At 48.4% G+C, this 27,491-nt stretch overlaps 4 protein-coding genes across 20 annotated transcripts in view; 1 reads left to right on the forward strand and 3 right to left on the reverse strand.

Moving 5' to 3' along the window:
- Positions 1–2,190: 2,190 nt before the first annotated feature.
- Positions 2,191–11,058, reverse strand: LOC118505130 (fatty-acid amide hydrolase 2-B-like). 8 transcript variants are annotated; one of them, XM_036040447.1, is made up of 3 exons: positions 5,923–5,990; positions 2,911–4,384; positions 2,191–2,832 (listed from the first exon to the last, which is right to left on the reverse strand). In XM_036040447.1, the coding sequence occupies exons 1-3, from the start codon at positions 5,964–5,966 to the stop codon at positions 2,743–2,745; spliced, it is 1,608 nt and encodes a 535-aa protein (XP_035896340.1). In that variant the 5' UTR covers positions 5,967–5,990; the 3' UTR covers positions 2,191–2,742. The 8 variants fall into 8 exon arrangements, with proteins under 8 accessions (XP_035896340.1, XP_035896347.1, XP_035896341.1 ...); XM_036040454.1 differs by having other exon boundaries at positions 2,195–2,832; positions 5,849–6,008; XM_036040448.1 differs by lacking the exon at positions 5,923–5,990 and adding an exon at positions 10,704–11,058 and having other exon boundaries at positions 2,226–2,832.
- A 1,333-nt stretch (positions 11,059–12,391) lies between these two features.
- LOC118502489 (protein IWS1 homolog) lies at positions 12,392–13,498 on the reverse strand. Its single transcript, XM_036034721.1, has one exon. The coding sequence runs from the start codon at positions 13,496–13,498 to the stop codon at positions 12,392–12,394; it is 1,107 nt and encodes a 368-aa protein (XP_035890614.1).
- Positions 13,499–13,846: 348 nt separating this feature from the next.
- On the forward strand, positions 13,847–14,845 carry LOC118505133 (proteasome subunit beta type-3-like). Of its 2 annotated transcripts, none has more exons than XM_036040472.1 (2): positions 13,847–13,976; positions 14,056–14,845. In XM_036040472.1, exon 2 carries the CDS (start codon positions 14,075–14,077, stop codon positions 14,690–14,692), a length of 618 nt encoding a protein of 205 aa, XP_035896365.1. In that variant the 5' UTR covers positions 13,847–13,976; positions 14,056–14,074; the 3' UTR covers positions 14,693–14,845. The 2 variants fall into 2 exon arrangements, with proteins under 2 accessions (XP_035896365.1, XP_035896366.1); XM_036040473.1 differs by having other exon boundaries at positions 13,955–13,973; positions 14,042–14,845.
- A 133-nt stretch (positions 14,846–14,978) lies between these two features.
- LOC118505131 (protein tincar) overlaps positions 14,979–27,491 on the reverse strand; it is a 91,098-nt gene continuing 78,585 nt past the window's right edge. For all 9 annotated transcript variants that reach the window (XM_036040465.1, XM_036040464.1, XM_036040462.1 and 6 more), the window contains 4 exons: positions 19,550–21,439; positions 19,104–19,488; positions 18,354–18,789; positions 14,979–18,290 (listed from right to left, as the gene is read on the reverse strand). In XM_036040465.1, the coding sequence (XP_035896358.1) occupies positions 17,481–18,290; positions 18,354–18,789; positions 19,104–19,488; positions 19,550–21,439 (3,521 nt within the window). In that variant the 3' untranslated portion in view covers positions 14,979–17,480. The remainder of the gene's footprint in view (positions 18,291–18,353; positions 18,790–19,103; positions 19,489–19,549; positions 21,440–27,491) is intronic.

Raw genomic sequence — 27,491 nt, forward strand, 5'->3', positions numbered from 1 at the left:
ACTTACTTACTTGCTTATCAGGCGCTACAACCGCTTTGCGGTCTTGGCCTGCTGCAACAATCCTCGATACCGCTCATGGTTAAGCGCCGTCCTCTGCCAATCCGTATTGATCCGTGCCAATATCAATGCCATCACTCCATCTCAATTTGGGCCTACCACGCCTCCTCTGTCCGTGTGGACGGCCTAAAAGGACTTTACGAGCTGGGTCGTCCGGTGTCATTCTTATGACGTGACCAGCCCACCGGCCGCCTGGAGAGTCTAATGCGCTGTACGATGGTAAGATCATCGTACAGCCCGTAGAGCTCGTCATTGTAGCGGCTCCTCCATTGTCCTTCCACACATACGGGGCCAAAAATCCTTCTGAGCATCTTCCTCTCGAACGCGGCTAAGATGGCTTCGTCAGTTTTGGACAGAGTCCATGTCTCAGAGGCGTATGTGAGTACTGGGACTATAAAAGTTCTATACAGTCCCAGCTTCGTCCGTCGCGACAGGAATTTGGAGTGGAGAAGTTTCCTTAGGCTGTAGTACGACCGGTTGGCAGCCAGCACCCTTGCGCGTAACTCGACATCAATGTTGTTTTCGGTGGACTGACTTTTGACCCCAGATAGGTGATGTTTTGGACAGCGGTTTACCCAACAACAATTCTATTGGTCTCTCCTGAGGTCACTTAAGCTGTTCCGATTTAACTAACAACGCCGCAATATTTTGCCTGTGCAGGACTAGCAGAAGTTTTAAATTTGGAAACGTCTTGTGGAACCAACCAAACTATCTACCTTTCCCCAGAAAGTCTTGGTTCGATGTCCATCCTGACAAGGCCATTAATGAAGACGAAGATTGTGTTGGAAGATACTTCCTCTTACGAGTGGAAAACAACAACTGACTAATTTTATTCATCTAACATAACTATTCAAGCAACGCCTACTAGATTCCTAACTCCCGAGGTTGCTATGATCCACAACACTCCTCCTCAAACTCGGCAGATTCTAATCCAATTTGTTGGCGCATCATCTCCATCTTCGCGCGTGCCAATGGTTTTGTTAGTCCATCGGCAACCATCGGGGCGGTCCGGTGGCCGAGGCGACAGCGGCGCCGGTCTTCATATGGCAGGACCGAGGTTCAAATCCCATCCAGACCGCCTCCCTGTACGCAAGGCTGACTACTTTGCTACGGGTAAAATCAAGTCACAGAAAGCCAGAAATGGCAGGCCGAGACCTCTCGAGGTTGTAGTTCCAAAGAAGAAGAAGAAGAAGATCGGCAACCATGATCACTGGAGCAATAGTGAATATCTACTACACCAGTGTTCAGCAACTCCTTTACAAAATTGAACCGAGTATCGATGTGCTTCGTCCTATTACTTTCACCGGCAGATTTTCGCATCGGCATCGATGTACAGCTTCAGATTGTTTTCATGTATTTTTATCGGGGTCGGAACAGGTTCGTCGATATCCTTTAGAATCTTCAATAACCTTCGCAAAGTGCCACGTACTCCGCTGCAGTTGCCACGAAAGTGTGACGCATGGTTGCTTACGTGCTGTACAACTGATTGGTCCTCCGAGAAGAACGACGAAACCGGTGTTCGATTTTCGGTCTGTCTTATCACCAGCCCAATCTGCATCTACGTACACTTCCAGCTGCTCCAGTGAACCCAATCCAGCTGCTCTTAAACTCCAATCCGCGGTGGACTGAAGATAACGTAGCGTTCGTTTTGCTTCGGTCCAGTCTGTTTCTGTTGCCATTACTCACCTTGCGGACTAGAATTGATGCACTGATTGCAGTATCTGGTCTCGTGTTTACCGCAACGTACAGAAGTGCGCCCACCAGGCTCTGAAACTCCTCGATTCTCCTCGCATGGATACCTCCTCATAGCCCATTGTTGCTCGGGCTTTCTGGTCACCGGTATCCCAAGCTGTGGTATCTACTGCAGTACTTGATCTGGGGACAGCAGCACTCGTTCCGGGGACAGCGACACTCGCCGGTTTCGTTCCAACCACGTGCCGCCACAAGTCGCGTGAAGCTCTTTTTAATCGCAGTTCAGATTCAGCCTTGAGATTCAGCCCAGTTTGTGCGCTGGAGAAGTCCTTGAAAAAATAGACCTCTCCGAAGCAACCGTACTCCGGTGGTGGCAACCCAAGCATTGACTCGGATATACAGTAATACCCAACATTCCGCAACAAAAAAAAGCCCAACGTGTAAATTACTATGTTTGTTTATTAATCTCTATAATATTTGTTGTCCACAGTTAAACTTTGAAGTGTATCGTTTCCTGTTTCTGCCAACCAGTCTCGTTGCTGTTCTTTGCTTTCCTAATATTTGTTCTTGTACCACCAGTTCGATCTACACACATGCAAACATAACAGATTAAACATGATTGGCGCGTGCCTTTTAAACTTTAGAATGTACAACCCCCGTGGGAAGTGGGAATTCGATTGATCAACAAACGGAAACAATTGCAACTAGCAACCAACCGGTTCGGTAGCAGCGTCCTGCCCGTGTACCGTCTTACCAAATGGCGTGTGCTTTTTCAGTTCACACATCGCATTGGAATGTAATGTAGAAGGAAAAAAAACATCAACAGCCACACACACACATATACATAACAATACGAGAGGTGAAAAACGAAAATACGTTACGAAAATCTTAGATTAAGCTCGAAAGAATCACAATCTTAATGACGGCTGGGCCGCATCGGAGGTGGCATCATCCTCCACTCCGTTCTTCCTCCGTTCTGCTCTCGGTTCCTGTTTAGGATGGCGGCACCCAACCACCGAACCGTCGTTCTAGTTCTTTGGCCACGGCAAAGATGAGATGATCCTGTCCAGGTGCAGCGACAATCTACGAAAGGATATTGGTATCGTTAACATCATCATTTAAAGGACATTAGAACGGGGATTCGAGTGGCCGGTACAGTACCTGTACACCGATCGGTAGCTTCTCCCGATCAAACCCGACCATGCAGGAGGCGGCCGGCAAACCGACGGTGTTAAACACCATCATGTAGGTCGTGTCGACCAGCTTGTGAAAGATGCGATAGTGGCGGTGGGCCGTGTTCGGGAACCCGGGATAGATAAACACCCCGTCCGTGCCGAGCAGATCGATAAAGTCTTTGCGCAGCTTCTCCGTCTGGCTGTCGAGAAAGTCGAGCCGGGACTGGGGAATGTAGTTGTTCACGATGTGCTGCATCGGCCCGATCATGACCGAGGGCAGATCGGACTTGGACATGCCGAGCAGATACTTGAACAGCTCCCGCTTGATCGTCGTGTCCGGTTTGCCGTTCGCCTGCGGGCTGTAAATCGTTTCCACGTTCTTCATGCGCAGCATCTTGCACACCGAAATGTCCAGCGTCCAGCGCAGCCGTTTGAGGTTGACGCGTTGCGCGTTCAGGTGTGCGGCCACATCCCGGATCGCGTGCACAATGTCGGGATCGATCGGTCGCGTCAAACCGGACGGTCCGTCGTTCTCCATGTAGTAACACTTGACCGCACCGAGCGGTACCGGTTTGTCCAGCGTGACGGGCGCACCATCCGGGTCACGCATCGCTTCCAGCAGCAGTGGCAAATCTTCCGCGTACCGGGTCATGGCGCCGGGGGTGAAAAAGCTTCCCCAGTTTTCATCGTCACAGGACGGATGATGTCCGTACGGCGACACTACGTACGGGGACGGTTTGTGCCCAAACACCCCGGTAAACATTGCGGGCAATCGGGAGGATCCGGCAATATCGGTCGTCACACCCATGAGGGACCCGGCGGACGAAATCAGTGCAGCTTCACCGCCCGAAGATCCACCGGCCGTGCGCTGCAGATTGTACGGGTTGCGGGTAAGCCCCGTGCACTGGTTGTACGTTTCCCAGCAGAGACACAGTTCGGGCGTGTTGCTCACCAGCAGCACGATGGCACCGGCACGCTTTATCTGGCGCACGACCGGTGCATCGCTCAGGGCGACCTTCTTCTCGGCCAGCAACCGACCGGCCGTATTGCTCATGCCCTCGACGGCGAGACTTTCCTTGATGGATACGGGCAGCCCCAGGAGGGGCTTTGTGCGGGCCAGCTCTTCCACGGTTCCGAGCGCACCCTTCGCCAGCAGTCGGTCAATTTCGCGCGCTTCTTCCAGCGCGGCCTCGAAGCGATCCTCCACGATGGCGTTCAGCAGTGGGTTGACCTGCTGGCAACGGTGGACATATGCGCGCACCACATCCTCGCTACGCACTTCCCCCTTGCGGATGCGGTCGGCGAGCACGGTGGCTGACAGCAGCAGCAGCGGATTATCAATCGGTGGCAGCTTGCGGCGCTCTATCCGGCTACTGACGCACTGCGAGTAGGGCATGACGAACCAGCTAAACACGCACATGGCTGCACGGAGCAGCCGGCGTATAGCGAAACTCATTTGTCTGTAAGAAGGAACCAGGTAAATGCCACATTAGTTTCCCCGGACTTTAGTCACGTAAAAGTGTTGGGTACTTCTTGTGGAGAATCTGCAAAGATCGAAATATCCCCCTTTAATCTTTAATCTCGATTTTTCCACAATTAAAGTGGGTATTCTAATAATAAACAACAATCGAGGTGAGCTTTCAACTAGTGGCAAATCCCTCCGAATGATTCAGTACTTCACAGTGCACAGAAGCCAATCGGGGAAGGAATTTGGCCTGATCCTCTCCCACATCGAGTGGGCCACCACACGCAATCGACATCCGCTACTTGAAAGCGTACTTCGCGAGGACGCATCGCCACTTTCCCGGTAGAAAAGTCCGTCGTCGTCGGTGTTTATGGCCGGTTCATGCGGTTTGAAACGACCTCAATCAGCGGTCTATAAAAAAAACGCCCTTTCTAACATTCCTCGGCTAAGAGGAGGGATCATCTTTCCGTTTGCTATTTGCTTTGGACCAGCTGGAAGTGGATACTGGTCGTTCGTGTTCGCGAAACGTCATCTCAGGGCAGTTCCTGAGGGATTTGGAGCTGTTGGGGCTCTCTCTAACACTTGTGCCGCTGAAGTGTAGTGCGTTGACGCTCGTCTCGTCGATTGCTCGTGTCTCGGTGTGTATGTACTTCACGCCGACCACGATCTTACCCCTGCCCTTACCTTCCATTAGGCCTGCCTCGAGCAATAAATCGTAATTTTATTGATTTGCAACCACACCGTGACTACGAACGTCAATTTTAACCTTGAATTGCAACACGAAAGTTGGTTAATGGAAGAAACCCGACGAAAACAAGGCAAAAACACCCATTCTCAAGTGCGCGAGAGCATTACACAGCGCTGAAGATAGATGCTTGATGAAGCTTCATTACATTCACAGTGGGACAGCAATTGAAGCACACACAAGCTCGTATCAAAACGTGTTTTATGGGAAATTCTACCACGGAGATCAGGTCATGCCTCAGTGTGAGATGGAGACGAAGAACTGTAGCACAGCAAGATCCAACTAAGATCATCTGACGCGTCTAGATGGACTGACACGAGATGATAACACGCCATTATAAGCGACTCAAAGCACAACACGTCACACGTTTGAGATCAGTGGCCTGTAATTGAGTTACATTTCGAGCAGGAAGCTCCCCGAAAACCAGTTTCCCTCACGATCTACCTAAGGCTAAGACTAACACGCTTCTAAATCCGTACGAACGCAAACACACGCGCTGCTATTCTTTCACTTGGCATACACTGCTTTCGATCGAAACTCCACGCACTCCAGGAGAAAGTGCACAGCTCAACCAAAGCTGGCTGAAGATGGCGAGGTGCTGTGCTTTGGTACGGGCAAGCGTACGCCACGCCACGCCAATTACATCGCGAGCGGCGTCGTATCGCTGAAACCAGACCGGAGAAGATCAACACCGTTCCTACCGTGGCAGCGTACAAGCAATCAAGGGCTGGTGCTGAAGCAGACTGACGATCGGTGTTTCGTAACTGCACGATCAGACCCGCACATACCGAAGGAAAGATCGCGCGCGTTCCGCTTCTCCGAGGAACTGCATAGCGAGATACGGTGCGTGAGCACTGGAGGACGAACTGAGATCCTCACCAAACTTTCTGTAGAGGCTTGATGCCCAACCCCATGATGCTCTCCAAAGGCAGGCTCTGGCCAGAGAGACCATATGTTTCGGAGAGTTGCGTTCCGTTTTTATTTGTGCTCAACTTCGTGTGTCTTCCGTGTCGAACAGTTTTTCCTTCACATCAAGCAAGGTCTTTAAAGAACCAGAAGAAGGTGTAATTTTACCACACTATGTGCTTAAGACTATGTGGCAGCAAAAACTGTTCAACATGTAGAAACGTTGGAAGGTTTGAACTAGAAGAGGACACACAGTGTTATAAACTGAAACAGACGAAACGATCGTCAGTACATGCTAACAACTCTGTATCGACATTTGCCTGGTTTTTGTCGCCTAATTACGGTAATACATATAAAACGTGATCGCAGCTATACAGTGTGTAGCAGAATTTAAAAGTTTAAAGCCAATGGCTTGGAGATAGATAGCTCGGATCTTCAAACACTTGGGTCAGATAGCAGAGTATGGGTTTTTGGGAGGAACACTGAGTACCTCAGATTGCAGAGTGGTGAGATGAATTGTGTCTGAAGATCTAGTTAAAAATCGAGTTATAGAGAAGAAATGGAAAAGCTTTATCAAGTTTATGTTAAAATCGAGAGCTTTGCTTTTATATATTCGCGAGCTCTTCTAGACATTCACTCAGACTAGTCCAGTCACACCAAGATGTTAGACAATATTGGAGTGTGAGGAAGTATACAATGCAGATGAGCTCTATCTACCGATGAAGCTCCTCGCTAGGTGTACAGTTACGTTACGCACTGTGCGGAGGGTAGAAAACGTTGAAATGGATATGCATTAGGCAATCTGGCCACTGTCACGAACAAGGGTTCACACATTCGTCCAGCATCCAGCAGCAAACCCCACCCGAGAACGTAACATCCGCCGCAGGTAGTAAAACAAAACCTCAAAACAATGGAAATTACACACCGAGGATCATCCTATCCGATCTCGGAACACGCAAAGCAATGTAAACCTTTTTACATCCTCAAAACAAACAATGCGATGTGTGGTTACGATTACGGATTAATTAATTCAATGCGATGCTGAAATCCCACTCCAATCTCAGCAACTCCACAGAAGCTTCCCTACCCTCCCATATGAGACTACTAATGGCGGCAAACGTCCCTTCGGGGTCACAGGTTTATCTAATGGAAGGCAAATTAATGGCGTCCGATATGCGCCAGCTCAGCGGTTGATAGATTTTAAGCTACCAAGCGGTCCCAGAGTGGGACCAACAGTTCGAACTGGTGATTTAAAATGAATTAGTCAAGAGCAACAGTGGGGCTCCTCGTTGGTGATAGATTAGCGATGGAGTTCAGGTGCCCCCTAATGATCTACCGACGGTGAGAAACGGACTGGGGTTAACTTTGGAGGTAAAATGAGCTGGAGATTTGTTAATGGATGTGTTGATGCTCACCGCGAACTACAAAGAGGGAGTATTTGGAGTAATATTTGGGACACACAAAAAATGGCGTAGGTTTCTGTGTCCTCCAAAAATTGGCCGCTGTGATCGCGTGTCAATCGGGTGATAGATCGTTGTTGATCTCCACGGCTAGATATGCTGTAACCGATCGGTCAAACCGAGTTCGTCGATAATCTTCTGACGCAGTAGTTTGGGATTTTTTCACTTTCAAACTCACCCTCTCCAGCGTCCAGGGAATTTCGAAAGCGTATGGGAAGCACGGGATCCCTTTCTGAGGCGCAAACTTGGGAAAGCCCTTGCCATCGCTGAGTGCGATCGTGTGCCGTAGTGTGGTGGCCACTGTGCTTTGTGGGTCTGTTCGCTTTGGAAGCAGGAGTGAACGTCCTTCGTGAGAGCAGCCGGCCGGTTGACCTGCTGCTGACACAATTGTACCTTCAAACTGCGCGTTTCATAACGCCCGGTGCGTTCCACACAACTTCACCAAGGGAATACCGCCACAGAGAGAGTGAGTGAAGGACGGTGAGATGTATGCGCGAATCTTTTACGTCAGGTGAAGTTGAAGCGAACCGTATCCTATTTTTGCTGGCGTGCTTCAAGAAAAGGTGCATGTGAGTGTGTCGCTGCATTATGCGTCTGCTCAATGGCGAGTCAACAAGAAAAAAAAAACAGCCACAACAGCAGCTGGCCCTTATGGACGGGGTTGCCACAGTGCACGAGGAAGCTGATGGTGACAAGGTCAGGTAGGGCAGCTCCGTCATCGCTTGTGCAACTTATGCAACGGGCTGCTAGAGGGCTGCGAACGGAGAGCACAGTGTGATAACTCAGTGTTTGGTGCGAAGTACGCAGGGCCGGGGTTGGATAATGAGAAGTAAATTTACTTTCGATAAACATTCCGTCGTTGCCCTTCAAATTTATTTCGACGGACAGCTTCACCTACCCTTGATCAGGAGGTTTCAAAATTTCGGAGCTTCTACTTTTGCCACTAGCATCGCAATATCTAATTGGTCCTTCCGCACATGAAAAGCCGAACAAATTAAGCTAGCTGGATATACATTTTAAACTCTTCGACAAATTGCGCAGATTGTTTCTTCTTTCTTTTTAAGTAACAAATATCCTGTCGTTGAGCAACATTGAGACATCAATGTTCAATTTTAAATATTTTGTAGAGGTACAGACAATATAAGGCACTTCTTTAATCATGATAACCAGCTTCACCAACTGTAAAGCGCATCAGAGTGCGAGACTTTCAGGAAGGGGTGGCTCGCCATCTAAACGTTTCGCACACGACGATTCTTAACCTTGAATTTAGAAGAATCTTTCTGCAGAAAAAAAAGATGCGACAGAAACAACACACTTTCCTATTGGCCAGCATAAAAATTAATTCTCAGAACCTGTTACACACTCTAGAACTGTCTGGACGAGATTGTTTTCCAGTCGCTGCGCAAACTGCTCCAACCAAGTCAAACGTCCAACCTCCTCAATATATGCGTAGACGTAGCGTTTCAGTTTCTTCTAAACAGGCAGCGATTAGATTGAGCTTAAAGTCGCAAGAGTGATTAACAATTCTTTCTTGCCAACGAACAAACCAGAGCCATTATCTTACCCCGATAAAGTGCGAATCACATCAATACCCCCAATGGAGGGGCCCCTTAGGACGGGTTGATACGCATATGCTTCTCTCGGGGGCTTTGCGACATTAAAGCGAGTTCGAATATTGGTAAGCATCGTGCCCAAATGGAGAAGGACTTCGGAATTCTCACTTCATCTCAGAGATGAATATTTTGGAGTTTATCAATGCAGGCAGGCATCGTGTATGCAAGCGAGCTACCTGATATTGCTTGTAGCAGTCCTGCGTACGGGGAGTCGGTCCGGGCGGCATTCGATACCTCGGTCACAGGACAGCTCTTTTAAATTATGTGTGTCAATGCTGATGGAGATAGCCATCAATACCATCTCCAGCTCGAGTCTCCAGAGTCAAGGGAAGATAAATTGCTTAATTTGTGGAACACTTTACGGTGATTCTCCGACCGACCCAACACCGTCTTTAGGGACCGGAAATATAATCACGGTGCTGCAATGAAACGCGTGCTTGACAAAAGAATTCACCATCGTCTCACTAAGTGACTTAACGTTAGCTCACGTGTCGCTATAATTTAGTGTGAAGCTGTTGCGATAGGCAATCAGCATGGTTTTGTTGCGGTTTATTGACACTGGGACTCGAGTGGTGGAACGAATGCCTTTTTTGAGCAAATAAAAATGCATTCACTAACACCTCTAGCACCAGCTAGCACCCCGATGCAGTGTACGTACGTCAGCGGACTTTTTGCACAACTGCATCGAAGTTGGGTTGGGGAGTTTTCCGATGCATTATGCATTTGTTCGTGGTTGTAATGGAAAGGTTTTGTCACAAACCGTTGACTATTTTAAAATATTCCCGAATTCAATTTCCCTATCGGAATTGCATTCAGATTCAGATGTGCATCGTAGCAGCACACTACTAAAGAACCTGACCTATCCCAAACTATTTTGTTCTTTTGCCATCTCTTTCACACACACTCGATTTATGTGTGGCATCAAGCAGCAAACGATCAATAATAATAAAAAAGCAACATAACTGACCGAATTTAATCAACTACAGGCACATTTCAGCATTGGATGCAATTTTCGGGTGCCGGATCGAAAGCAAATTGGCACTTTGGTTGGTAGCACGCCACACATCGGACGGCTCTAATGATTTGTTTATTTTAGGGCTGCTTAGCACTCGGATCGATATTTTCAATCGCACTGCAATTTCCTAGCGCTTGGCTAAACAATTCCAATTGGCTCACTCTTATTTGATTTTGCACCACGGCCTATCGGATTCTCCGTGCCGGGTCGGGGATGAATTGCGCGATTGAAACCGGTGGCAATCCAACTACGGACCTGGAAAACGGCGTATCATCGCTAAACGTCTTGCGAAACACAGTATCAAAATGTGTGACGTTTTGCTTTCACTCCTTTGCCGTAAAGCAGCTGAGCGGACACCCCGGCACACCGTGTTTGGGGATGTTGGGTGGGGTTGTTGAATTTTCCACTCCCAAAGACTTGCGAACCATAACACACAAGCACACACACTAGCAGCATCAGAGGACACGGTTCGTAAGGTTCCTTTAACTTTTTCGCTTTGAGGGAGATGTTTTCACGGAGATTGACTCTTCGATTCCTCAGCACCGATCACTGTAACACTTTGCAATGTAACTTACTGGTTGCATTCGCGCACCACTTTGCGGTAACACTTGGCGTAAATGAGCCGCAGGAACTCGACCAGCGCCTTCAGTGGCGAACTCATTGTCGATGAGTCCGGTTCGATTTTCATTGAAACGGTGATGTTGCTGCGTCGTTACACTCGTCGAAAGCTAATGCCCGGCTGTTTTTGCCCACTTTGCCACCACAAGCACATTTAATACTGTTGCCCGTTGGTGTTGTTGCTGTTGTCTGTCTGGCTGCCTGCCTGGTACGACGTTGCGCGTAAACTGGACCGTGCCGAGTGAGAGAATGCGGCCGTACCGGTGGGGTTTTTGTTGCACAGGGAACGATTCAGCCGCTGGTGTCCGTCCCGAAGTGGCGCAAAACAGTCCGACGCGACAGAAACCGAACCAAAGGCTGGCTGCTGTTACCTGTTCCTAATGGGTGCGAACGAGAAAGCGTGTCCCGTGGAACGGTCTAACGGTGCGCACTTTTCACCCCTACGCAAAGCGAATGCTGCTGCAACAACACCCCTAACGTGCGGGGTGCAGGCAGTGAGAGTTGCGTTTGCGATATGCGCAGCTAGAAAAGTATTGCACTCTTAGTGGATTTAGGGAGTTATCTTTGAAATTGTGGAAATGTGATAAAGCAAATGAGGATCTCATCAGATAGCGAATCAACGCGTTATGGTTGGAATCTTGGGCTCAACTACAGAGGTATTGCGATGACTTGATCGACTTTTCCTATTGGAAAAAGGATAGTTGAACAACATTCCGACACGGATAATCGAGCACTGAGCTTCACCTATTTAACGCCGAGAGATGGAATATCTTGGGCCGTTTGAGTCTTATAAGAATTAAATTGAATAACATCACTCATAAAGCGATCCTTAAGTGGATAGAAAACACTCAGAGCAATGGAACTGAGAGTCAACCAGGATCTGGAGCTATCTCGTGGGTAATCGGTAGCTGTCCCGGCCTTCGAATCCTACCTTCAAGTGATATAATTTTCTATCCCAGAAATATCAGAATAAAATCTTTTAAGGATGTAAAGTCGATAAAGAACTATGGAGGACTATTTTTAAATCAATCAAGATTCTAGCAAAGATTTCTTCGGTATGAGGTTCACACATGGAGCAGAATCTTTTGAACCATCTTAGACTCGCGGCTAGAATGCTCTAGGATCTTAGAGATTCGTCAAGGGCATGAAGTAGGATTGGTCACGTCAAGAAAAAAGCGCCGGACGACCACGCACGTAGAATGTTCGGCTGTATACTTGGACCTTCGACAGAAAGAGGAGACGTCGAAAGCTCTTGCTGAAATGCAAACAACTTCTACAGTGGACCGAGACGACGCAAAGCTCCCTCGGACGCAATAAAGGACGGCTACGATTATTAGTTTGTAACAAATTTATATTTATCCTGTACATGGTCTAGCAGTGACAGTTTCTAAAGTCAATACATAATAAGAAACTCTTAAGGCATGCATCAAGCATATCAAGAAATTGATGTAAGTCATTAGTATCCAAAGCCTGTAAAAGGCCTATCCTAACATGAGCATTCTTTGGATTGGAATTGAAGCATCCCGTAATGCCCAGTTTGCTCAACACAATATGTATGTACAAAAAAGCGGTTTAAATTTTTCAAAAACAAAAATCATACCCACCCGTCGTTGGCCGGACGTGTGTAGCCTTGTTCAATCCGCAATTAATTGTCCCGCAATTTTGCTCCTTCAATGGAAAGATCTACAAGCGGACGTGCCTTGCTTTGCCGTTTGCTCTCGTTAAACCTCTTCCAGCACAGTTCGTATCGGTTAAGCTGCTTCTTCGACCTATAGGTGCCGATATTGACTTCGATTTTCGGTTTCGGTCGCACGATGTACACCTTGTCGGATTGGCGCGGGACACGCGCCCGATAGGACCACCCTTTATCACCCGGCCGGATAATATCTTTCTTTGGCGTGAATAACCAAAAATCCGGCTGGCAGACCGGTGGAGTGGATTGAACGACAACCGCAACCGGTGGCTTGCTGCATGCGGAGGACAAATGCTGCAGATCATGCTGGCGCCGTTCCTCCAGCGACATTCCATTGAAGCTAGTGCTGATGTTGTAAACCGAACGAAACCAACCGGTGATCAGCACGTGCGCTCGGTCCCGGTTCACTTTCGTTTCGTCCGGATGTTTGTACAGATACATGACCGCTTTGCCTATGCCGGACTGCTTCAGGTAGCACTTGTCGATGGTGGGAAAATTGAGCAACAGCTTCAGGACACCCTCTCGGATCTGCAGACAGGGCAGCGCTCTGTTCGGTAGCGGTGCGATCCAATCGGTCAGCACACACAGCACGTTGTGGCAAAGCAAATCGTGCTGCAGATCCTTCTTGATCAACTGCGGCATGACTTGGTGGAGGATGGCGATCTTTTTCGTGGCTGGTTTGCCCGCTACGTTAAGCAGCCGATCCTGGCTGGCCGCCTGCCGCATCCGCTGCAGTAGCTCCTCTATTAGATCATCGTTCTCGATGCTGTCACGGTCCTTCTTACGTTTGAGACTCCGGGACCGTTCGGCCTGTTTACGCTCTCTTATTGTATCGAAATCGGACACAAATTCTTCGCGTACCGGACGATCTTCCGTGTTGTTCACTTCGTGGCCACTATTTTCCAGGATGGGTTTCTGCTGATCCTTCTTTTCGTTTTCGGCTGCATCGGTATTGTTCGGGATGTTGCTGTCCTCATCGTCATCGCTTAGATCATTTAATGCCATTAGTTGCTCGATCTGCGTTTTCCCGTCGGACTCACAGAACCAGGCTGTTTCCATGATTGCACCCCAGGCTGTAAGCTGTTGTGGTTGATGTTCGTTCCTCGCTGTGATACAGCATCCAACACGATGCAAGTTATGAGAATGTGTGGCTAGACTGTTGAAATCTGTACGAAACAACGTTTACTTCGAGCTTGTAAGATCAATTTTTCCCAAGCATAGTACTAGATCTAAACAAAATCGTGCTGAAAAAGATAAAAAAAACGGTGCAAAAATACAAAGAACGCACACTTCGCCGAAACGTCACTGAGAACAATAGAACATAATTTGAATTCGGTAGGAATGTTTTCGTACAGCGGTTATGTTCCACTATCCAGCGTTGTCCATCGTCATCGACCACTGTGCGATTATTGACAGTTGTTGTCACGTTCGGAGACGTTCGGCAGATGCGTTTACATCGACGGGTTCGTGGATGCTCAAAAGTGCAAGTTGTTCACAAAGAAGAAGAAGTTGTTGTTTTCCCCCTTTCGGCGAGTCGGTGAGTGTTATTCTGTGCTGACTGTAATTCACCAACAAACGCAATCGGTGTTAACTGATATTTGATCGGTTTGTTCCAGCTAGAGTATACAAGCCAAGATGTCTATCCTCGCGTACAACGGTGGCTGCGTGGTTGCGATGAAGGGCAAGAACTGTGTGGCGATTGCCACCGATCACCGGTTCGGCGTGCAGGCACAAACCATCGCCACAGACTTTGAGAAGGTGTTCGAAGTGAATCCACACATGTATCTCGGGCTGGTCGGGCTGCAGACAGACATCCTGACGGTGTACCAGCGGTTGCTGTTCCGCAAAAATCTGTACGAAATCCGCGAGAACCGCCAGATGACACCGGAACGGTTTGCGGCAATGCTGTCCAACTTCCTGTACGAGAAGCGGTTCGGACCGTACTTCATCGAGCCGGTCATTGCCGGGTTGGACCCGAAAACGTACGAACCGTTCATCTGCAACATGGACCTGATCGGGTGCCCGAATCTGCCGAACGATTTCGTGGTGGCCGGCACGTGTGCGGAACAGCTGTACGGTATGTGCGAAACGCTCTGGAAGCCGGACCTGGAACCGAACAGCCTGTTCGAGGTGATATCCCAAGCGCTGGTGAACGCGTTCGATCGGGACGCCATCTCCGGCTGGGGCGCAACGGTGTACATCATCGAGAAGGAGAAGATCACGGTGAAGAAGCTAAAGACGCGTATGGATTAGAGTGGTGCCGGATGTGCCCGTGAGGAGCTGGGCCGTCGTACACTATCGGGGGAGCTTTGTTTACTTGAATTAATACTTTCCGTTTCATTTAAGCTCGAGCAGCGTTTTGTAATGCTATCAATAAAACACAAAAACACACATTTCAAAAGGGAACCTCAAGAGCGAGTCTTCAGTCGGCGTTACGAGCGGATCGGTGGGTGAGTAGAGAAGGGGGGCTTTTCGGACAATCGAACCCGAGGAGAAGCGACGCAGGAAAGAAACGCGGGCCCTCTTCACCAGGTGGAGCTTAGATTTACATAAAGCGGTGGTTTATTTCAGTGTTTTGGTTTGGTTTTCCGTTTGCTTTTACGTGGGCCCCGGATGGCGCTCGATGTAAGGTTAGCTCTATACAGCGTCATGCGTTCCAATGGAAATGGGATACAGAGAGAGAGAGAGATCACCGGAAGTAGAGAAAGGAATTGCACCATTTTCTGTTAGCGTACGGTTAATGATGATAGATTTCACATTTGAATGCGCTTTTGCTTTGTCACAATTTCTACTATACACAATCGAACTAACGAACGAAATCAGATACCCCAAGAAAATCGCAAAACAAATCGGCGAAAGACACAAAGAAAGCTCGTTCGGCATATGCGTGCTGAAAACCAATCTAATCAGTCTTCTTATGTTGGCGACGAATTCAGCCTTCACCCCCCCATCCGCTGGGCGTTGATCAGCATCCGCCCGGGCATTAAGGAAAACAAAATTTTGAAAACAAATTAAAACTGCCAATTGGGAAGTTATTATTCGAGATATTCGGGTGTGTTGTTACACGTTTTAATATTCCTTTCCTTTCTTAGCAGCTGATAGGTTGTTGCTCGAAAGCTCGTTTGCGCTGCCCCGTGCTAAGGCAACCTGTACATTACATTGGTTTTCCCTAGTGTCCTTAGCTAATGATGGGAAAATTAAATTCGTAAAAGAAGCAGCAGTACGCCACATTGACTAAGAAACGGGTTGAAGAACATAAGCTTACAAATAAATATTACGGTTTCTCATCCATGATCCTTTCGCGCCAACACGTTCGCTCGCACCGTCTGCTCGGCCACGTGGCTGCGACAGCATGGTCAGCGCCGTTAGCTTACGCACGCACTCTGTCCTATGTGTATATGTATATGTATATATATATTTGGGTCTATATATAAATAAGCTTTTCTCTTTTACGGGCCAGCCATCCGCTTGGCCACCATCAGTATTATTAGCCCCGGATGTAGTAGTGATAGTAGTGATAATAGCGTGATGCTTCCTACTACTTTCTTCAGCGTAGTTAAAATGCAAATAAGCCTTACAGTGTAGTGTCTCCCTTTGCTTCATCATCACATGGCCTTCCATTGCTCCATCCTGCTGGCAAAAAGCTGAACTAATGTGACAGTAGCAGTAGTATTAGGTAGTGGTAGTAGAGTGATATTGATATTAGAAGAGCTTTCACCTGCTCACCCTGCTCGGCTGTAAATTTGCGTTACAAAATCGTCGACCGTGTGGTAAAATGGTGGTTGTAAATTTTGACTACGCCGACCGGCCAATTTTATCGTACACCGAACAAGGGGAGACTTCCACTAGGGTCGCCATCTTGTCGAATGCTGCCTACGAGATGGATGTATTGAGCTCGTTCAGTTACTGATATTGATGATCATTTGTGTCTGTGTGTGTGTGAGTACGTTTCTCTCTTCGCGCCCCCTCTGCTCTATATGGTTAGCTTATTGTGTTCGGGTTCAACATCCTGCCACAATACACCTATTAGTTCCTATATATGTATACTGTACGCTAAAGTTCCACTACCGTACCGCGCCAAACCGGCCGCCGTTGGTAGTGGTAGAAGTAGAAAGCGAAAAATCGGTCTCATGTTAATATTGTCCTGTGGTTTTACAATACTTGTTTTGCTGCAAAATCTTGTGTTTCATCCAACTATCGTGGCTGGCCTGTTCCCCGGACGCCATGTTGTTTTTTCTTTCGATTGATTCCTGTATATGGGTTTTGGCCATCTCGTTGTTGCTGATGGGTGAACTATTAATGAGCGTTTTGCTCGGGATGAGATGGGGCTACTAATGATAGTGTGAGTATAAATCGCTCAAAATACATTTGATCCGACTACGGGCAATCTGAGGCCATGATTAGGTGTGTGTGTGTGTGTGTTTGAAAATATATGCTCTATGCTTGCTTGCTCTCTCTGTAAGGGGGGTTTTTTGGCGAGATAAAACAGTGATATGACGAGATTCGGATTGTGGTTCCATCGGTTGTGGTCAGAGTGTCTAGAGGATATGCTTTGGCGGTGCAGTCTACAAGAGTCTTTTGTCGGATATTAGTATGGACCTTAACGCCCCATAATGCAGTCAAAAGCTAGTGATTATGAGTAGTGGACAATGAGTATCTTCTGGGGAGATAGGGCTGCGATGAAGAAACGGGGACTCTCCTCATCTACGTGGATGAGGGGGCGCATATTCGGCTAGCATTAAAGCTGAAGGATGATGTCACCGTATCGGGGAACAATTGTGAATGCGATCTTTTTGTCCTACACTAATCGAAGGGGAATGGGTTTATGTACACGAACTGGTCTTCGAAAGAAAAACTGGATTAGGTGATGCCCTAGCACTAAGTATACAAGATCTATATGAGTGTGAGATTTTTTTTTCTTTTGACTTTGTACAGAAACCAAACGCTTGGATTTTCTCCCTAAGATGCGAATAGATTGTGCGCCATTATGATTTCGAGGTTTACGAATTACGTGAGATCTGGGGTCCTTCGCTCTCCCTCTCTAATGCTGCATCTGCATGCCATTGATCTGTGACGCGTTTATGTACATTTCCCGATCCTGGTCGGAGATCATGGAGTAGTTGGCGGAATCACGATCCTCCGGGATGGTGGCCGGCGGCAGGAACGTGCTGTGGTTCGAGTGCGAGTGCACCGGCATACCGACCCCTGTCGATGGCATTGCGAGCGGGTCATGCAGAAGCTTGGAGAAGGTATGATGGCCGGCACCGAGTCCCAGATGTCCGTAGGGCGATTCTGCGTTCTTCATGTACGGTAGCCGCTTGAGGAACTGGTTGGAAGATGTCGCGTAACGGACATCGTTCGGAAGGGTCGTACGGTGCTGGGGTTGGATCTGTTGCCGCGAGCCCGAATGGGGCGGCGTGAAGGATGCCTGCGAGTGATAGTGATGGTGCTGCTGCTGATGGTAACCTGCCGGCAGGGGCATCGTACTGCACTGCGGATAGTCCGATCGGTGCATGTCGGAAGCACCGCGGGTTAGTGGAAGCGTCGCGCTCGTGCCATCCTTGTTGAAGCTCGACATCTTCATGTTGGTCGAGCGTCCGAACGGTTCCTCCTGGATGGCGGGCGGTGGAGCCTTGATGATGGATTTGTAAGGACCCGATCGGGGTCTTATGACCACCTCGTCACGCTCTTCGCCCGAGTGTACACCGCTCGAAGTTTCGGAGGGCGCATCGCGACAGTCGGGCGGTGAGGTTGAGCTTTCCGTCGAGGTGGAATCGGACCGGGGCGTGAGTGCTTCGGTTGGCATGCCGGAGTCTGCCCGTCGGAGACAGCGTGGTGTTGAGCCGGGAGCCTACAAGGAGGAGGGATAGAATTAGTAAGCCTCGGAAAAGAACTTCACTTCCTTGTCACTTACAGCATTCTCCAGATGGTTGTGCACGGTAACGGTGACCGGCGCCAGCGGACTGCTGAGCTGTTCCGGCGATCGCATGAACGTTTCGCGTGACATCGTACGAGTGATCGGAGGCTCGAGGTCCCGGGTGGACGCATACGTGACACTGTCGTCCCGCACACAGGCCAACAGTTTGCCCTCCTCCGACGTGTCGTCTGCATGATCGTTGGCACTTCCGACGAGCGTATTACTGTTGCTGGCCTCATCCAGCAGATCACAATCGTCCAGCAGCTGGGGAGGTGGTGGTGGGGGAGGTGGAGGAGATCCAGAGGGTGCGGGATGTTCGTACGGACCGAGATGGAGCAGATCGCCCGTTGGGCCCCTTAGCGTAGCGTAGTCTCCGTCATCAGCTTCCCCCGTAATACTGGACATACGTATCGTGGTTCCACCGGACGGATGGCTAATGAGCGACACATTGGCGATGGGAGAGGGGAATGAAAAGCGCGTGTAAGTGTGACTGGAAAGCTTTTTTTTGTCGACAAACACAAACGATACAAACAAAGGCAAGCAAACACTATGTTGTACGGATCAGGCTTGGTGGTGGTGCAGAGGTATGTACAAAACGGGTGCATTAACGTCAGGACATCATCAAAAACATGCTAAACTGTAGTACCGAGTAGGGACAAAAACACGCAAAACTAACAAACAACAAAACACACAGAACGAGCACGAGCGAGTTGAAACTTGGTAAGACTTGTCTTGTGTATGCTTTACCGCTTGTTGCCATGTTCGTGAGGACCGTGAGCGAGTTCGGAGGACGTACTGGTTACTTCGTTGAATGTTACTTTGAGCTTCGGCGAGTTTGGCGCAATCTTCGGCCAGTAGATCGTTTCCTCTTCGCCACCCGATCCCGTGCCGGGGCCACCGCCCGGACCACTGCCAGGTCCACCGCCTTGACCACCCTGCAGAGCATTCACCGGGGTACCGTTCGGTGAGCGGAGACTTCCATTTCCACGCAGCAACGGTTGACTAGAGGCACCGGCCGCTCCAACCAGTCGACCACCGTCCAGTGGGGGGAGTTTGAAGTGCCAGCGTCGTTTGGCCGTCAGTCCCAGCCATAGGACGATCCACAGAAATAGATGTATCACGGAACCGAGAGCTGTCGAAGAAATAATCATTAGGAAGCGCTTTCAAGGCGTTATGTGCACTAGATTACTTACCAGCAGCGAGTACAGCCCCATCAAGACTTCCCCGATAGGTGGCGCTGAGATCGTGCATCAGTGGTGCCTTAACGACGGCCAGCGCTAGTACGAAGCAGAGCGACGAACAGTGCGCAAAGTACGCCCAAACGTCTGCGCTCTGTTTGGCCGTGATCATGCGACGATCGCGCACTCTCGCCGCCAACTTCCCATGCCCGTACAGATACAGCACCATCGAGGATGCTATCGTGAGGATAAGCGCCAGCATGGTCAGTGCGATCGTGACGGTCCCGTTCAGGATCAGGGCCGGGGCTTGCAGTGGAAGCGCTTGGCCCAGGGTTTGCAGCTTGTACAGCACACTGGCACCAGCGAAGCTAAGCAGAATGTCCGCCCCGTTCGCAATCATCTGCAGACTGAACAGGCAGGCGAACGATTTGGACGTGTGCCAAAAGACGGACGGATAGCGGACGGCCCACACTGCTAGCGCAATGGCAAGATTCACAAACTCCAGGCTCGGTACGCCGGCCCACGCGGATGCGGCACCAAACTGACGCTCGCTCGGTGAGCCGAAGATCTTAGCCAACATGGCCGGAAACCCGGACAGTTGCATCGATCGCAGCGTCAAGTTGCCCGGTGCGGCACCGATCAGAAACGCTGGCTTAATCTCCATCCCGTGCTCATCCTTAATGATGAACTCGTCCTCGTCAACGCTCGGGATGTTTTCGATGCTTTCCAAACTTTCGCTGCTGAACGTTTCCATCGCGGACAACGGTTCCGAGTGTCTGCTTTTGCGGCTGATCGTGGCCGCTCTGGACAGCGCTCCGGACGCGCTGCTGGTGCTGGTTGTCGTGCTGGACTTCGGTTTGATCTCGATAATCTTGGAGTTGGTCGTGACCGGCGTGGAGGGGATAATGTTTTCCGGGATATTCACCGGCTTCAGGATGTGAATGTCACTGTCCTTGTTGGTGGTGGTGGTGGTAGTTGTGACCCTTTTCGTTACATTCGGAACAGTGGTCGTGGTGGTCGTCGTCGTGGAGATTGGTTGAGCAGTTGTTGGACGCTTCGGATGACTAGAGTCGGACTTTGCGATAGTGCCTCGCGTTGTACCGGGTGGGGCCGAGATTGTTGGAGAGCTCGTGCCGGATGGTTTCGCTTTGCTGGACACTCGCTTTCCACCGGCGGACGCTTCGATGAGCGTTGGTGTACCTTCGGGTTGATTGAGCAAACTCCAGTCCAGTTCCTGCTGTTCCTCCAGCTCCAACCGCGTGTCGATCTCTTCCGTGTACCGATTCCGATGCTCTTGTTGATGCTGTCCGTGTTGGTGATGGTTGGCGTGATGTGATTTCCCCTTCCCGCCAACGTGTCCCTTCCCGATCGTCGTCGAGTGAGACGTCTTTCGGTGATGGTTGTTACGGGTTGGATCTCGTCGACGGCTTTCGCGACTGCTGGATCGCTCTAGGCTTGTGTTCGGCACGGTGCCCAGGGTAGATACCGGTTGTTTAAGTCTCGGTGCATTTGTAGTTGTCGTCGTGGTGATGAGGTTACGCATCGGTGGAAGCGTGTGAAGTGTAGTTGGATTTTCGCCCGGTACATTGAAGTTTTCCATCGTTGAGATAGCAATCGAGGAGCTGCCAGCGAACAGCTGTGTGCCCATCTCGAGTGCTTCGTGCGTACGGAACGCCTCGTCGCTAGTGTCCAGCGTAGCGATGTCATCGTCATAGTCGGAGAACTTTTCCACGAGATCGCTCTGCTCGAAGTATCCGTTGCGGTACAGCTTGCGCTCCAGCTCGCTCATCGGCGGGCGTGCTGTGGTCGTGTTCGGGTACGTCGGTGAGGAGGTCATGAACGATAGCACCACCAAACGATCGCTGTGGGTGACCATAAAATCGAGATCCGTGCGCCAAACGTGTTCTGGAAGTAAATAATTACGAAAGCGGAAGCGGATGAGTTTCGTGCTGCCTCAAAACAACTTTGTCTCAATGAGTCCACAAAAGTGCATCAATTTCATGGAGAAGTTCACAGCTCCCCAAAAAAAAACAAAGATTTAACGAGTTTCCCGTCCTAATGGAGTGGCATTTTGAAGCATCAAACGTCCCGCTCGAGGGAACGGACCAATAAATTAGTTTCATTTCCGCCGGGAATGTCGCCAGGATGCATCCAAAGCATCCAAACGAAGCCGATCCTTAAACAGCGAAGACTGCATCGCTCGAACCGTCCGTTCCCCGGTGGGACATTGTTGATGACCGGGCCCAGCTGTCGTGCCCATATTCGCTCCTTCCAACTTTTTCGAGTTGACACACTTTCAGCACAGGAGACAGGCGAACCAGGGACTTTAAAAATTCTCTTTCATGTCGCTTACTTCAACGAGCTAACTCGTTCAAAGTGCAGCGAATGAAGCGTTCTTCCGGTTGCTTGAAGCGATTCATAATGCAGTAAGTTGGCCTGTGATTGTTTTCGCGTTTGCAGTCGGCAGCCTGCAAGACTCGTTGTGTCAATTAAATTGCATCGGAAAATGGGTCGTGGTTGTCGCAAGAAGCTAACGAGCGCTCAGTTTAAGACATCAGCCACTACTTTCCAATGCAGACGCGGACGGCGAGTTGAGATGGGTTGGAAATTTAAATTAGTTGAGGGCAAAAGTGACTGCCTGTGAGCTGTGTGGTGTGTTTGCCGAAAGGATCTGCCCGACGTGTCTGGCTGACGGACGCAAGGAGAGGTGGGCGAGCTGTGGTGCTGTTTGCAGTTCAGCCTACGCTTCATCGAACTTTGATGATCGGATGTGTGTAAGCTAAGGCTTATGAAGTGGTCGGTCAATATTTGATCAGCAGCCAGCCTGCCAGGTTGAACTGAACTCGGGGCAAAAACTCGCCCCCCCCCGAGTGTGTGTGTGTGTCTAGGTGGGATAGTTCGGATCCGATAAATAATGTGGGACAAGCACTTGATGGCAGTCCTACCAGCAGCGGGCAGTGGATATACTGTGGTTTAAAAACTTTATCTACACAGTCTCAAACAGAGCCGACGCTGCTCTGGTGATGAGCGCGCAGGTGAGTTTGATTTCATTATTATAGGGAAAAATGGTTTACAAAACCGGGCAAAATTCCGGTTTCGTTTACTTTTCACCCGCATAACACGGAACATTCTCGTTAGCAAAGCGGGAACGAAAGCGAACTGGCCGAAAGCTTCATATCGTTCAATTTGACGCTAAGCTGTCCTGGAAAGCGTGAACGCGGAAAGTAATAACAAATTGCTTGCGGCTACCAATTCGCCCGGCCGTCCAACATTCCATCTGACGGGGGAAATTCCATTTCTCCCAACCCATTTTGTCCATTCTTCTGCCTGTATGCGATGTTTTTCCCTCTTCCCTCTTCCTGTGCGTTGTGTTACGAGCCATCCTTTCCCGAGGCTGTTTCTTATAATAAGTAAGACCAAGCCCGTAAGGAAAAAGAAAATGTAAAAAAGGGACAGTTTTACGTTCCGGACAGTGTTTTGTACGGACAGTTGCAATAAGGTGCAAACAAAAAAAAAAGAAAGAAAGAACATGGTGTAAAAACTGTCCCGTCACAGATACGGAAGGAAAAACACAGGAAGCGTGATTAATTAAACGTCATCATGGTAACGCAGCCGGGCACCGGGCTTTGTATGCCGGTAGTTGTAGGCCTTTGTTTGGCCGGCGTGCTCAAATGCTTTTCCCGGCACCCGGTTTTTTAACGCATTTTTTCCCTTATTGATGAGTTGGTTGATGAAGCTCGGAGTTTTTGTTTTTTTCATTTGCTGTGTAATTTACTTTTCCTTGTGCTGTGTTCGGTGTTTGTTCATGGGTGTGAATTGGGTTTTTATGGCGCTTGCTCGTTTTGACAGGTTTGGTACTGTATTTCATTTTTATGTATATTTTAGAGTTTTTTCTTTATTTTCTTGAAATTATATTCGCTTATGTATCTAGTGTTAGTCTGTTCCACGATTCGTATCATATTATTTTAATTGCACACGAATCCTTACTTTCACCGTACATACATGACGGTGCTTCTGCCAGCGATAGACGACCGACAGACGTTTGAAAATAAAAAAAGTAAATCCACAATCTAACCCTTCATCTCTCAATTCTCTCTCTCTCTCTCTATTTACACTCCCCCCCCCCACCCTCCCATCAGACAGACGACCAGTTCCGGTGAAGCGCAATAATGTGAATGGAAGTCATTAGTTCTAATTACATTTTTCCGTTGCACAATTTTTGCAGCTGTACGATTGCAGCCTGGCCACGGGAATGTGGCCTAGAGTCCATTCCAGCATAGCAAGGATAGCAAGTGCTTGGAATCGCTTCGATGCTTCGGTCGCCGGTTACTGATCCTGTCTGATTGGGTAAGGAAAGAAATAAAAAACGAGAACGTCGAAAGAGTCGCTTTATTCTTAGCGCTAGTGTAGCGTTGCGTTCCAAGAGTCATGCCGTGTCAATACTCGGGCTGGTGAGTAGAAAAGATTTCTAGGCGGGGGGGGGGGGGGGGGAGTTGGTTTTTTTCTGTTTGGCTTTCGTGTCCAAAGAGCAGGAGCACAAACAGATAGAAGGAAAATAATCAGCTTAATTACCGCGCTCCGCACCTGCTGGCTCGGTGCCAGAGTATGGCTCGGTGCATAGTTTTGCTGTGAAGTGGCCCTGCTCTTAGGCTTAATTAAAGAAACCCTTAATAAGGGGATGATTTTTGTTGTTGTATTGCTTACCGATTTTCTTAATATAATACGGGGTGGGAAAAGATAAGACGTTTGGTTTTAAGTGAGATAGACAAGAAAGGCAAGATAAGGTATCCTGGTAAAAGTTGTTTTATCCTAGGGTTAGAAGTAACATTTCAATGTCTTGCAGCAGCTATGATCAAAAAGGTCGAAGAAATGTAGTTGAAGACTCGTTCGTAATAAATAAGGTTTCATCTCTGAGCTAACAGTAGAAAATAGTGATTTTAATGATTGTAGAAAGTTATTCTCAATTTTGTAATGTATGAATAATGTTAAGCGATCATTAATACTCTTGTATAGCCCTTAGCTTCGATTTGCTTGTGATGCGTGCCCCTAAAGGTATGCAATATTGTTTTAAAACTGCTCATGAGTTGAATTTTACAATCAACAATACAACCACAGTTCCAATTGTTTGTTTATGGTCCTTTTTTTTTATTCATAAACAACGGCCTGGCCGTATTGCTTAAAGCTAAATTACAAAAATAAGTACAATTCACGATGGTTTGGAAACATTTCCTTCTCCAAACCGTGAAAGGGCACCTTATCCCGGGTGAGCTCGGTTGATATATATCCGTCATCCAGTAGTCGTGGTAGTGTTGGTTGCGAGGGTCGGTATCGTAGGTGATCATCTCATCCCGTTTGTTTTTTGGGATATGCCATCGTCAGTTTTCTGCGTGTCGAGATCCAGCGTTCTTCCATCCCTCTGGCTTGTCTGCTTTCTTTGACCGTTGCAACACGCCATTGCAACGGTGTAGTTTTGGTCCTGGATCATCCTGGATATTCCGTCTATGCCATACCAAGCCCCTCTAATATCGCACTCATTCATACATTCATTCATTCAATCAGTCATTCATCATCATACACACAAGCGAGATACAACACGTATAACAGACAAACAGTAGGAGTGGAAGGAAAGAAGGTAAGGTACTAAACTACAATACCATTCGCTCGGCAGAACTCAAAAATAGCCCTCAGGTAGGCATCATCCCCGCCCCCCAGCAGATCTCGAATTGGAACATTGGGCGTTCTGCCGATGTCCCGAACTGCGTCCAATAAGGAGGGTCGTGCTGCCTCGTACTCCAGACAAGACCATAGAATATGATCTATGTCATGGTATCCGAGGCCGCAGCCACATGTTTTGGAGTCGGCCCGTCCTATACGCTGGAGATGCGCACCCAATGCGAAATGGTTAGACCTAAGCCTAGACATCATTCGAATGAACGCACGATCTCCTGAGATGCCTTGGAACCAGGGCTTCAAGCTAACTTGGGGAGTGATCGAATATAAAAACCTCCCAAGCTCATCTGTGTCCCACATACTCTGCCACCGAGCCATGCAGAGAGATTGTGGGGCACGCATGTGCTCGTGAGGTAGGATAAGCCTATCAAAAAGAGACCCTTCCGAAGCGCCCTTTTTGGCCAATTGATCTGCCTTTTCATTGCCTAGAATACCGCAATGAGCAGGCAACCAAACAAGAGATATTCGGAAAGATTTTTCAAACAAGGAGCTTAAGACCTTTAAAATTTCTTTCACAAAGTAGTCAGGGCTCTTAATTGCCTTCACAGACTTTAGTGCTTCGACAGCGCTTAAGCTGTCGGAGAAGATGAAATATTCGTCTGGAGGACAAGCACTTATGATCAATAAGGCGTAAAAGATTGCGGCGAGCTCCGCTATGTAGATTGAGCATGGTCGGCGTACTTGAAAAAATGCTTCGGAATCGATGTTATATACGCCAAAACCGATGCCCTACTCTGAGGAGGATCCGTCTGTGTAAAATTGGTTTCGGTTCAAATGGCCATACTTTTCCACAAAAATGCTGGGAATTGTCGTCCTGCGAAGACTATCGGAGATAGACTTTGTATCCTCTTTTAAAGAGGTATCTACTATAAAACGGGAACTGCAGGACCCTGGCAAGCTGGCACGATTTACATTTTCTGGACTGCTAGGGTGTACCTGTAAAGAGGCAAAATCATGATATGTGTTCATGATTTTGCATTTAGATCCTATCTCATGCAGTGTGTTGAAGTTCTCGATTATCAATGGGTTTGAGACAGTAGAGCGTACGAGAAGGCGAAGCGAGAGTAACTCAAAACGGAGCGCTAGCGGCATCACTCCATTGTTTATGGTCCTTAGGAGTGAAACAAGTGCCTTTTTTCTGCTCTATATCAACTTCAAGCAACAGTTTTTAAAATATTTTTTCTCCAAAACTTCACGTCCAAAAGCCACCCGGGATGCACTATGATTGTTTACTTTGTTGTGCAACCATAATCAGATTCGCTCGCAATCTCTGTTGGGCGTCGTTTCTCCATAACCAATACGACTATCCGAGCAAGCAATGGCACAAAGAAAACAGCCCACTGCCCACTTACCCATCCGATCGTCCACCCGTGAAAGTGGTTGCAGCTACAAAATACACCATAAACTCAATTTCGCTCGTTCGCTTTACGTCGATGTTTTGTATGATTTTCCTTTAGGTGTTTCTTTTTTTCTTCGGTGCTATAATTTATAACCTCAAAAGCTGCTGTCGAAACGGAACCATCCGGCAACCGGACATTATTGAACGCTTCCCTACACGCTCAGCATGCGTGCAAAGATGCTCAGGATGCTGGGGCTGGGTGTTACAGTTTCCTTCGAGCTTCTGGTAGCAATATTGGATGCAAGGAATGCACTTTGTCAAAGCTGGGCAAGATTGTGCACTGGAAAAGACGCTATACATTGAGCGGAGCATCGTGGAAATCGAAGCAAGGTACAAAAAACTTGAGCTTGTTTTGCAATGATCAGATCGATATTTCATGTGCATCGGAGGAAAAACTCACCCAGAAGTTACATCAGAGGAAAAACTTTGTTGCTTGCACGAGTAAGATATAAATATTTCCACCATCACCATTTATGATGCTTCGAGCGTGTGTGTGTGTGGAGCAAAGAGCATCATGTTTCAAAGCTCTCGGTAGCTGTGGCGCGTAAAAACGTGATATCTTGATTCGATATTGGTTCGGTTCGGAGAGTGGTTGTACAACGTTGTTGCATCACACGAGACTGTTTTTGTTGGGTGATAGAATTGAATCTTTTACGATGCTTTTAATGGAGCCTCCTCCCGGGCAAAAATGCTTGTGGGTTAAAGTGTGAACAGTGTTGCTGCAGCTGATGGTCGGTAAATGGGTCAACGAAGGAAACAGAAGAAACATCGATAAGGATGCAATAACAAGCGTGTTTAATGGTGCTGAAGAGTGGAGTAGAAATGTTG

Source organism: Anopheles stephensi, chromosome 2 (assembly GCF_013141755.1).
Source record: "Anopheles stephensi strain Indian chromosome 2, UCI_ANSTEP_V1.0, whole genome shotgun sequence".
Taxonomy (NCBI): Eukaryota; Metazoa; Arthropoda; class Insecta; order Diptera; family Culicidae; genus Anopheles; species Anopheles stephensi.